We start from the raw sequence: 12,194 nt of genomic DNA, 5'->3' as shown, positions 1-12,194 counted from the left end.
CCCGGCCGCCCCCCCAGCCTCTGCCATGTCCCCACTGTAGCTCCAGAGCCTGTCAGAGGCTCAGGGCTGCACCAGGAGCCGGGCTCCAGGTGCTGTTGTGTTTTCCTCCTGAACCTGGCCTTGGCCAGCTGAGCACACTCCAACTTTTCTCTGGGTTTTGCTTGTACGTCTTCCCTTTTGCACCTTTTGGGCAAGGCTGACTTCTCTTTTCAAGAATAAAGACATAGTTTGGTTGTCTAAGAAACACCACATCGTGCGGATCTGAGTTAAACCTGTAACGGGTGCATTAGTATGCTATGGGGCCCTTTTCCAGGAAATGTCTCTGATTAGGAAAACTGCAGAAGCGTGTGCTGAAAATGAAGCAAATGCTTTTTCCTTGACTCTTCCAGGCGGTTGGGTGTGCTGGGTCTGAGCCCTGGCTGGGGCACTGGCTGCCTGTCCTCTGGCTTGCTGCTGAGGTCCAACCATCAGAACCAAAATACCATATCTTGTGTTAAAAACGGAATTAACAAAACACTGGAGGGAAACGCCAATTTGAAAAGCTGTTCTTTAATTATATGTCATGGATTATAAAGGCAGAAGGAACAACTGTGATCATTTAGTCCAACTTCCTCTCTACCTATAAATAACAATAAACAGCCTTTTGCTTAAACACAAAGCAGCTTTCTTTGGTGGGTTAAATGCTCCTTGCTGGAGACGCCAGAAAGAAGAAACATCTTGTTTGCATTATTTTGTGTAGGTTTGAAAGGGCTTGACTCAAGCTGAGGTCACGATTCCTTTGAGGGGAAGGACATCCTGCGCTGGGAGAAGCTTGGTCAGCGCAGGGGTTGGGATGTGGTGGGACACAGTGACACGGTGTGGAGGAGTCTTGGATGCTGTGGCACACGTACAGGGCACCAGGCATCAGCTCCTCCTGAGGACGGGGTGGGATGCCCTAATGGGAGCAGTGGTGGAAGTGCAGCTGTGGTTTCTGATTCGAGCTGTTTGAACCCTGACGCAGCAGGGGGCAGTGCAGATGGGGATCATCCAGCTTCAGCAATTAGCACCAGGGGTTCAAAACCCTTAAGAAGCGCCTTGGGCTCTCCACTGCTCTTCTGAGCTGCTGCACCCACCCGTTACGCAGGCTCTGGGGCAGAGCAACCTTGTACCTGCACCGTGAATCAGACCTGCCAGCTCGTGTGTCACCTCTGTCCCATCAACGCGCGTGGCTGTGTGGGGAACATGTCCTGCTCCTTGCCCTGAGGAACCAGCACGAGGTAGCCCTTGGGTCACACCAAGGCCTGGCGAGTGCCCTGGGCAGTGGCTGGGGTCTGCAAGGGCTGCTGTGCTGTTGGCACCTCTTGCATCAAGTCTCAAGCCCTCTCTCATGTTTTGTCTTGGTCAGTGGTCAGACCTGTCTTTGCAGACAAGAAATGCAGCCAGGGAGAGGGCACCCATTGGTCCTCCTTGGGCCCCATGTTCCTGCCGTGATGCTGAGCCTCCAGAAAGTGTCTTGTGATGCTTTGCATGAAGGCTGAGATAGATACACAAATGAAGTTTGGTTTCCTTCTACAAATGCCTCCGTGGTCTTCAGGAGATTGAAGACGTGGTTTCAAACCAGGTGGTGATGGCCTTCAGCATAACCTGGGCTGGTAAGTGCAGAGGTCCCTGAGCACGTCTGCAGCATGTGTTGGGCGTCACCGTGGGCACTGATGTGACCTGCGCTCTGTTATTCTAAGCATTAGTGTTTGTGTGCATTTTACACATTATAGCATTGCATTATTTAAAGGTAATGCATTATTAAACGCTCTTCTCCGCGGCACAGAGAGTAGGTCACTTCCTGCGATTTCTGCTGCTCTGCGCGAGTGAGTTAGAGTGTCTCTTATGTAATCCTTGCAAGGTGATGTCTGAATAATGGAAATTGTTATACTATAGGCTGATTAATAACATTTAGTACTCCATTAATTAGGAATTTCAGTGAAATGTGCGTAGAAGACATCTGTGTTATACTCCGTTTGTTACTTCTGCTTGAGTGCCTGGAACCAGAAGAACAATCATTACTTAGTTAATAATGATGTGCTTCCTAAACTAAAGCCTTATAAATCCATTTTTATGCCCATAATAATATTTTTTGCTGTGAGAAGAGTAAGAGAGTGAGGAATTGTCTCTTTTCCATCTTCCTGACAAAACGTATTCAATGATTACAAGCATATAATACGAGTGTTTGTCCTGGCTCAGTGTTTCTTCACTTCTCTTAATCAGCATTCGTTTGAGAGCATGGCTGCAGTTTGTGGAAGGAGATGCAATCACTGGGGTAGTGTGGCAGATTTAAATCAGTAAGAAAAGCCCTGGGGAAATTAACAAGACAAAACATTAACCACAGACTAAACATTAACATATATTAGCATTTTTATTACACCTGTAGACATGGTAAATGTGCTTTGTTACTACTATTAAAAAGTTTATGTTCTATCCCGCATCATCGCAATGTATATTTTTGGTTTAAGCCCTTTAGAATTTAATTAAGCGAATTTCTATAGCAGTGCTTGATTAATAGACTTCAGGTTCAGTTTTATGGTGACTTTTAAGAGAAACGGGGCACAAACGCGTTCTTTATAATGCTAATAACATGCATGATGTGTAGCAGGGTGGGTTTTTAAAAGAATCGTGGAAGAAGCCCCAGCACAGGCAGCAGGGTTACCGAGGCTTTCAGCCTTACTGGTCAAACTGGGTTCCATCGCTGGACGATGCACAGGGCTCAGTGGGCATCAGTTGGTTCCTCTGAAGTCAGCACAGGTTCTTCGAAGTCTGTGGTGGTTTTCTCTTCTGTGCATACCGTAGCAAATGACCCTTTCAGAGGCTGTGTTCAAATCAATTATAATAGTTAATCGCTTTTCAGCTTAATGTGCAGCTTCTCCCAAAGGAAACTCGGGAATAGGTATAAAATGACAGACGTGAGCTCCAAAGAGCAGAGGAGATTGCGGGAGGAAATCTTTAAAATGAGGCTGTCCCTTCGAGAGGAAAAAAAAAGAGTCTGTCTTCCTGGAAAATGAGTCTATAAGCAGAAGAGTTCAAGAGAAGACAAATGGAAACTCCAGGTAAAGTTTAAGTGAAGGTCAAATGTAGGAGGCTCTCGTTTGGAGCAGAGTGGAGCTCACCGGCTGAATGAGAAGCGGCAGCAGCAGGTATTCAGCAGTGTCTCATGCACTCTCTTCTCTTCCAAGAAGAAGTTGATTAGCTTTTTTTAAAAAAAATCTTCTAGATAATTACCTTTAAAATGCTCTTACTCTTAAAAGCAGTGCTCAGGTTGGTGCTAAGGATCACACGTGTGTTGCTTTCCAATCTTTCCCCCCTGGATTTGCTTGTGATGTGCCAGGTGAGAGGTTTTTGCCCCGAGTACCTGCAGGTGCTTTGCCCTCTATCAGCTGCACCAAGGCTGTGACACTTTGTGTAGAACCTGATACTGTGGTCAGTACTCCTGGGGTTTTTTTTGGATGTAATTTAAGCCTAACCCAGTGGTCTCAGTTTCTCTTGTCTTGCGGGCACCCACACAGACCAGTGTTGTGCTTTACACCCTCGCAGTCGCCCTGGCTGGAAGCAGCCGTGCTGATGGAGCTGGTCCCTGCCTGCTCATGGTTCATCGTTTCTGTGCAGTTGCAAATGGGTTCTTTGCAGTCCTCCCGCACCTCTAACCTTAAATTAACGGCGAAGTGTTAAAGCAGGCTGATAGTGAAACTCCATTAGCTTTGTCCTGGCGCTCTTCTCAAATCAGTGTTGCCTCTAAAGCAGAGCCATTACGGGGCGTGCAGCTCCCAGGGGTGTCGGGACCAGCTGCTTCCCTGTCCAGCCGGGGACCCTCAGCAGCCCCTCAGTCCCCGGGGAGCTGGGGGGTCCCCAAGTTGCTCTGCCCTGCTGGTGGGCACGGTCTCTCCCTGCGGTTGGAATAAAGAGATGGATAGCGGTCGGCGGGAGGCAAAGTGGGTCACACTCGCATGGAAGAGGCTAATGGAATCGGGTAATTAGTGAGTTTGTTAATGAGCTGGGGGAGGGAAATTTCGCTTCAGCTGTTGGAGTATCGGTGGCTTTGGGGCTTGTAAAAGTTCAGGACTTTGGGAGGGTTTGGCTTACCTTGTGTCCCCTCACAGCAGTTTTTTGGTGGACTAGCAAGTTCTCTTAAAAACCAAAAATAAACCCCAACTGCCATTACCTAAAAAACACACTGCCATTTGATTTACTTGTCCTTTTCTTTTTTTGTGACCTGACGTTTCAAATTAAAGCCTGCTCTGGGACTCCGTGTGACATGAAATAAAAGACTGCACGGCTCTTGCACCAGGTACACTTTCAGTAAGGGTTCATGTATATTTGTGATCCACTGATAGCGTACGGAGCCCGAGAAGAGCTGGCGGTTCCATTCTGTTGATTTGCTTTGAATTTCACATTTATATTTGTGTGGCGGGAGGCAACCACATATTACCACTGTCACTCGACGCTAGTTTAGCACACGTGATTCGATGTGCTGCCTTCTTTTGCGCAGACCCTCTCAGGCATCCTGTCTTACCGGGGATCTAGCGCTCCTTGCTCTGCTGCTCCTGACAAAGCAAGCAATGCCTGGAGAGCTGAAGCATCACACTTTTTTCCCCTCAAGGTCTGAGGCTTGTGGTGTCCCTTCTCTGACTGTCCCATGGTGGCATTTTTCTGGACTTTATAAAATTTGGAGCTCGTGTTAAGATAGAGATGATTAGGAAGAGACTGGGAATCTGGATTGATGTGTTCCTGAACTTGCAGTGAGGACTCAGAAAGGGGGAAAGATTGAAACAGGATTTCTGAGCTTGTGGCCCAGCAGACTTCGGCAGATGGTTTGTGAAATCCTTCCCTCCCCCCAAAAGTGCACACGATGCCGCCCCTGCAAATGAGCAGGCAATCTGTTACTTCTACATTCTCTCACTTTATTTAAAGTTCAGATCTCAGACAGGTTTTTGTTTGACTAAAATGTGACAATCATGTCACTGTGACTTTGCAAGATGGGCTGCAGGATTGGGTTTTTTTCCTGAGAAGGTTAATTGATCCGTGAATAAATAAATATGTGAAAACTTGGATGCACTGCTCAAACCTTCCACCTTCTATCCACAAAACTTTACATTTACTATCCTATGTCAGGGCTGACATGATCCTATTTGTGGCTTCATCCCTCACAGGAGCCCGTGGTACCCAGATGCTGTGCGGGGCTGCGAGGATGCGGCTGAGCTGCAGCTGCTGTGCAGGATCTGGGAGCAGAGGGGCTGCGATACCTTCGGTGTTGGCTGGGAGACGAGACAGCCCCGATCTGCCCGGTCGCTTTGCCGTTTGAAGCACGCTCTCGGGTGGTGCCATTGTTCGGGCTGTCACTCCGGCCCTGCCCTCCCATTCAGTGCATCCTTGGGAAAAAGCCTTGATCCTGGACTTGCTCTTCTCTCGGGGTTCAATAGGTTTTGCCAGTTGAAAGGCGGGTGTTGGAAAAGGAAGGGGTGGCTTTTCACAGAGCTGGGGAGAGACAAACAGAGTCATCACAAACGGCAGCTTAAAATATCTTGACCTTTTCCCACTTCTCTGCTTTACGTGCCCGTGCAGAGCGTGGGTGCAGCGATGTCGCTTTTGTAGCGTTACTTGTTCTGTGCCCACTGTCTTGTAGCTTTTGCATACCTTGATTTTCCCCAGGGTGGTTTCATGGCAGGTCTCATCTCTGACCTCTCTGTGGGCTTGGAGGATGCATTTGGATGGGGAGGTCTGCAGACCCCCATGCATCCTTGTGCTCTCCCGCTGATCTGCCCATTGCCAGGGTGGTGACACCAGCCAGCACAGAGAGAGCGTGGGATGTGCAGACCCATTCTGCAGTGATGGGATCTCAGGTGCCCCAAATGCCCTTGTCCCGGTCTCCTGCTGCTCTGTCATTTCTTCCAGGTCCTGGCTACCTGCAGGCAGGGCACTACCTGCAAATTTTTGAGGGAAGTGATGAAGGAAAGCCCCAAAGGCAAAGAAAAGAGCCCAAAATGTGGTGTTCATTTTTCTTACTCCCTCCCTGTGTTTGAAGCCTGCCACATATTTTATGAAGGGCAACAGGGCTGATACATTCTTCTGCAAGACTTGGGTTTGGTAAGGAAGAGGGGAAACACAGCCAAGGGATGGCACTGGAGAAAAAACACAGGTAAGATGCTGCCGAGACTGCTCCCCCAGCAGCTGCAGGAGGAGCTGCTTTGGCAGCAGGAACCACAGGTGCAGAAGGGACCAGGGGCAGCCTCTCATCCCACCACGCTGTGAACCAGAAATGTCAGTGCCCGGCTCCCAGGAGGTTTCTCTTTTACTCTTCGTTGTACAGCAGCACGAGCAAACAAACTGTGCTGCTCTTGATAATGAAAGAGGTGACATTACTAATTTATTTGCCCACCCAAATGCAGGATGTAATAGAACAGAATTAATCTCTTCTCTTTACACATCAGATGCTTGTAGCTTTAGGCAGCGGGTGTGCTGTTAGCCTCTGGTGTGTGGCTAACCGGGAGATTAGCTGACTGCCCTGGTTCGGTGTGGTGTGAAGATAAATGAGGTACTGCAAGGAACAGACATTTTTTGGGTACGTGGTTAGTCCCAAGCCTGATCGTGGCTGGTGGGATGAGGCTCAAGGAAGGAGAGTCCTGATAATTGGCTGAGCCCCCTTCCCAACCCAGCGTGGATGAGTCCTGCAGAAGAGGACAGGGTGGATCAAAAGGCAAGTTTTGCAGTGGCAGTGGTGCCTTGCGGGGACAACTGTTCCTCGGCAGTCTCCCAGTGGAGGAAATGGCTGCAAATCCATTTGCCATAGTGACCACAGCTCTGCCAGCTGAGTCTTGGGACAGTGGCCTTATGGGAGAGCTTTTAAGGAGCATTTTAGATTCCTTCCCTTGCGGCTGCAGCTGGTTACGGAATCATCTGTATGCTAATAAGCTAATTTGTATCATTAACAGAGCCCTGTTAATCAAGACCTCCTGTGGTATGACTGGGCTGTAGCCACAATGCTTGCTGCATTTTAGGGTCTGGTTTTTCTATTAGTAATGACGTGTATGATTCTCATCCCTGGGCACCTACAGTGCTGCCGGTGCAGATGCTGAGCTGCCTTGAGATGCAGAACCAGAGGTCTTAGGGTTTACCTTCAGAGGGGAGATGTTTCCTAAAAGTCTGACTAAAGAGATGGAGCATAGAGTCTTGAGGTGCCACAGCTTTCAGCAAGGAAGGAGCAGGGAAAATCTAGAGCCCCCTCCAGTCAGCATGAGTTTCACCGAGCACAGGGAGTTTTGCTACTCACTCCTGCAGCTCAGGGGTGTTGGTAGCCAGAGAGGCACTTTGATGCCCAAAAATCTTGTGTAGCTCTGGGAAAGATGGCGAGGATGGGAGGACAGACCAGCTCACGTGCAGGTGTCAGTGTGCATTTTGACTCTTCTGACATGCTTCTGGTCCCAACACTTCCTCACGCTGCTCTGTTTGTGTTTTCCAGATCAGCCGGTTCTGCGGCCACGCTCAGCAGAGGCGGTATCGATCAGTTAATTACCCCGAAGACCTTTTCGTCAACAAGAAAATCCTGAAGGTGACTCGCATTGAGCAAGAAGAAACTTTGTCGAGCAGGAGGAGGTGAGAAGACTCGGGCTGCACACAGTGCCTGTAGGGAGGGCTGCAGAGGCGGCCGCAATATGGGATGGCCCTCTGAAAGCAAATTGAAGAGCTCCTTGCTTTCCTTACCCATAAATCTGCAGCTGGTTTTGACTCTGAACATCAGAGCTCCTCTATGGCTGGCACTGAAGTGCATTGAGGAGTCTGCATGTGTTTTCTTACCTAGTGTTTCTATTTTTTTAAAGAAAAGATGTAAAACTCTGCTTTTCGTCTTTGTCTTGCTCTTTTGCAGTGCACCAAGCACGCAGGTTCATACACCAAATGCCTTGTCTCTGTTTCTTAGCCACTGCTATAGAGCCAGAAATACTCACAGGTGTAGTTACAGGTGGAAATGATCACTCCAGCCTGAAACTGTGTGTATAGGTAAGGGGGACTCACTTCACTTTTTGTGCAGTCTTTTATGGTAGTTTAGGAATATTAATGGCCTTTTACTGAATATTTTCAAAGTGGAGCAAGTGCCTTCACTGCTGGCACTGTACCCTGTGCTTCTCTCCCTCTGTAATTAGAGGCTGTAACTCAGTGGGCTCATGCTGGTGTGTCAGGGAGGAGCATCTCCCCTCTGGATCTGAAAATGCACCCAGAGATGCATGGTGCTTTTACTCGTTTCTTGAATAGAAGAAAAATCCCTGTGGAGTAGAAACAGGCAAGCTTGGCAATTTTTGGAACTGGGGATAGACTAAGCTTTTATGGATTTTTCTTTAAAGAAGAACAGGGCCACATTCTTGATAGGTATCCCTTGAGATATAGCACCAGGGCTTGCATTCCTCTGTTGCCTCAACACGTCGGAGGGTTACACAGCCCAGGCTCTGCTGGAGGTGGCCTTTGAGGACGGTGAAGTCTAGTGAAATCTGCTGTGATGAATTATGTGAGCTCATACCTGCACAAGTTTTTCCCTTCCCTTCCCCTCCCTGCCTGGCGGGAATCTGCTTCCTGGGAAGGTGTTCTTCCATCTGTGTTTCCCACGTTGCCGGGGTCTGCGGGGTGAGGAACAAGGCAGTGCCTAGAATGTGAGGAGCTGGGTGCGATGGGCGCGTAAGGCTTGTCCTGCTCAAGGTTTCGTGTAACTCGTGACCAGGTCTTGCCTTATTTTGGGTTTCAAAATTGTGTTGGATGGACCTTCTGTCCCAGTGCGGGAGGTGGTCGTAGGAGGTGGTTTTATGCAGGAGGCCGATGTCTGAGGCACCCCTCCAATTTGTGCAGGGGTTGTTGTGGGCTGAACTCCCACCCTTTGGAGGGGCTTTGGCTTTGGGAGGTTGTGGGCTCCCTCGGCGGCCGCCGCTGCCCGCAGGGCCTGTGTGCGTGCGGTCAGGGCAGGAACAGGCTCCTCGGCAGCAAAAAGACAGAGCAGAGCGGTGCAGCTGCCTTCGCTGGCGCGTCTTCTCCGTGTTTCGCCTGCCCCCAGCTGGCAATCAGGGATTCCTCTGCAGAGGGAACCCCGCGAAATGCCCGAGGAAAGAGAGTCGGAGGGAGCTGGACAATCCCTCTGCACCCCAGCGGGCCTCAGCTTGCTCTGTCTGAGGCCGGGTGCTGCTGGAGGGGTCCCACAGCTGGCAGGGCATGGAAGTCCCACTGCTGCGGGCACCAAGGGACACCCTGAGAGTGCTCCCAGCTCCAGGTGCTGCTCCCTCATCATCCTCCCGGGGAGGAAGGAGGCCAAGAAATAACTCCTTGCCAAATGGGAAAAAGTGCTGAACCCAAGCCAGGAGACTGTGGGGCCAAACTTTACTTCCTCCAGTCCCTGCTCTTCATGTTCTCATACTTCTGGTGCCATTTACCTGATTATATTTACCACTATTTCCTGGTGACAGCTGCTGAGTGCCCGGAGGAGACAGACCTGAGCTGGGGGGATGAGTGCATCCCACCCCTGCAGCCCATGTTCCCTTCCCTGCGGCTGCCAGGCTGAGCCCGGGGGCTCTGGGTGCTGGCACCTCTGGACTGCTGCCAAAGGGAACTTGCTGTGGGCACAGATCCTTGGTGTTGGGAAGGGAGGGTGTGGGGTGGAGGTGCAGCCTGGTTTGCATCCCCGCTCTCACACAAGCGCCTCCTCCTGCCTTGCCAGGGCAGAGACATTTTGCCAAGTGTAATCTGGCCGTTCCAATGCAGACTGTGACCCCACAGACAGCCCAGCCTTGAAATCATGTGGTTTTTACATGGCATGGTACCCAGCATTTCCCGTCTGTACACGTCTGTGCTGAGAGCATCTGCTCTGGTCTGCCACCAGAAGTGCCACCTGCCCATGCAGGGGTATTGGAAGGCCAAAGTAACAAAGCTGTTGATTCCTGGAGGGCCTCTGTTGTCTTCTGCAAAGCAGAGGGGACTGCTGACAGCCCGAGCACTTGCTGCTCAGATGCATGCACGGCCTGAGCCAGCAGCAGCTCTCCTTAGGCGCTGTGAGAGTACAGACAGTGTGTCTGGCTTTGGTGGGCTGTGTGTGGTTGGGCTGAGGGAGGTTCTACTGCCCCAGCATCCCTCCTGTCACAGGCAGTTTGCCCCTCAGAAACATGGATTCAGCCCTGGACTGAGTAACAGCAGAGAATGATGCAAAATGCCACTTGAGGTCAGAAATGAGGTTTGTTTGCTGCTCTCTTGTTTTTGTATGACTTCCTTCAGTGGTTAAAATGCACCAATTCCATCTTCTTTTCCTCTTTTAACTTAGCACCATTTTTCTCCCTTTCTTCCAGGGAACTTATTACAAAGCTCAAGTCTTACAGCAGTTTTTACAGCAGCTTGCCAGAGTACATCTGCAACCACAGCTCTGCTGTTCAGAATGACACTCTTTGCTGGAATGGACAAGAAGTCACAGAGAGGTGAAACACGTCTCCCTTCCTTCCTTCCCCTCCCTCTCCCCTACTTATCTTTTGTTCTACGACCAGGACACTGCTCGTTTCCTTAGGAAACCTTTTGCAGAGCTGGTGTCCACCTGCGCTGCAGCTCAGATGGATGTGCAGAGTCTGCACGGAGAGAAGTGGTTGTGTGCTGCCCTCCACTGAGTTTTCTGCACTCTGCTGTGAAAACCCTGCAGCCATGGCAGGGTTTGGTCAGGGTGGGTGTGTGGTGGTCAGCCTGAGAGAGGAGAGCAGCAGCAGCTCGGTGCAGCCGTGCTCCCATGGGAGTGTGCGCCACGGTGCCAGGTCCAGCTCCCCTGGAGCAGCAGTTGCCATCATGCGCTGCCCTGGAGTGGGGATGTCTCCAGCCTGGTTTTGCACAGTGTTAGCAGGAAGCATCCCCTGTCCTACCTGGGGAGTGACAAGGAAGACCTCCTTGTTGGGTTTCTCCTTGGCCGTGGCTCTGTGCTGCACAACTGAGCTCTGGTGGTGCCACTGCTGCTGTCCTCCCACAGCTGAGCCCTGGCTGGGGACATTCACACCAGGGTCCAGCTCATGCCCTGGCTGCTTTTCCCCGTGCCAGTTTGATGATGTCCTGGTGGGCACTGTGAGGTTAATGAAGACAAGCAAATATGGGATTCATAGCATAAAGGGGAAGGAAGTGTTAATAGAAACAGAGGTTTTTCTTGTAAAAAATGCCCCTCAGGAATGTTAAAGAATGTGGAAATAGAACTTGGAAATGTTTTTTCTAATTATACATAAATCTACTCTAATCATCCTACTTTGCAAAGCATCATTTACTATTAAGTAGTTTGCATAAGGGAAGAAATAGAAATAAAATCAGGAAGTGGTGAAATGTTGAGTTATTAATTATGACTTCTTGATCAGTAACCTCGGGTGGTAATTAGCCTGTACTTGTAATACTGACCTGAAACACTGAAGGGATGAAAATAGCATCAAACTATATTTTGAAAAAAAAATGCCCAAGCATCTAAGATCACATGCCTAATAACGTGTACTTACATTGCCTAAGGAAAAATGTGTTCTCTATCTGTGCTTTTTTCTGGAAAACCTTGAATTTCCATGCTTAAGTTCAACTGGAAAAAAAGATTATTTCAGTGTTGTCTCACTGATTGTTAATTAAAACTTCTTAAACAGAGCTATAAATGCTGCAGCATTTTAGGGGAGGCCTTAGGGTGAGGTCTTTGCTTACTCACCAGGGCCATGGCCGGTGGTCCTGGTCCAGGTGCTGCTGACGCCACAGTGGGGTGAAGTGGCAGCAATGGAAAGGTCCTGAGTCCAGATCCTGCCGCAAATGTGAGTTCAGAGTTCTTTGCAGATTAAACCTGAGTGTAGATGATAGCCTTCTTCAGCTTTCTTCTGAGAGCACCAGTAAACCATCATAGGCAGAGATGTCACCCTAGGTCACCTGCTGCAGTACTCCCATGCTGGTGGCACTATGGCAAGTCATGTAGGTGCCCTGGCGTGTGGAGAGGGCAAGGCAGGGAGAGGATGAAGAGTGTGTGTGTGTGTGTGTGTGAAGGGGGAGGAGATTTGAACACCCCTGTGAAGGCAGGGTGTACAGGAGGGAGCACAAACAGATGCACCAAATAGAAATAACTGTTGCTCCTTAAATGCATCAACTGCCTTCCCACCTTGTATTTTTAGCATCTGCAGCCGTATCACTTCCCAGGGTGACCCTCCTGTCTCTATAGG

At 49.7% G+C, this 12,194-nt stretch overlaps 1 protein-coding gene across 1 annotated transcript in view; it reads left to right on the top strand.

The window, feature by feature from the left end:
• The window catches only part of GPC3 (glypican 3), a gene marked incomplete at its 5' end in the record, with an annotated part of 79,597 nt that overhangs the window by 13,639 nt on the left and 53,764 nt on the right, over positions 1-12,194 (top strand). Inside the window, 2 exons of the mRNA XM_009876777.1 lie at positions 7,481-7,614; positions 10,335-10,460. Coding sequence (XP_009875079.1) covers positions 7,481-7,614; positions 10,335-10,460 — 260 coding nt within the window. The remainder of the gene's footprint in view (positions 1-7,480; positions 7,615-10,334; positions 10,461-12,194) is intronic.

Source organism: Apaloderma vittatum, unplaced genomic scaffold (assembly GCF_000703405.1).
Source record: "Apaloderma vittatum isolate BGI_N311 unplaced genomic scaffold, ASM70340v1 scaffold5369, whole genome shotgun sequence".
Classification (NCBI taxonomy): domain Eukaryota; kingdom Metazoa; phylum Chordata; class Aves; order Trogoniformes; family Trogonidae; genus Apaloderma; species Apaloderma vittatum.
The sequence above is the reverse complement of the archived record's forward strand: the minus strand, read 5'-3'. Positions and strand labels throughout refer to the sequence as shown.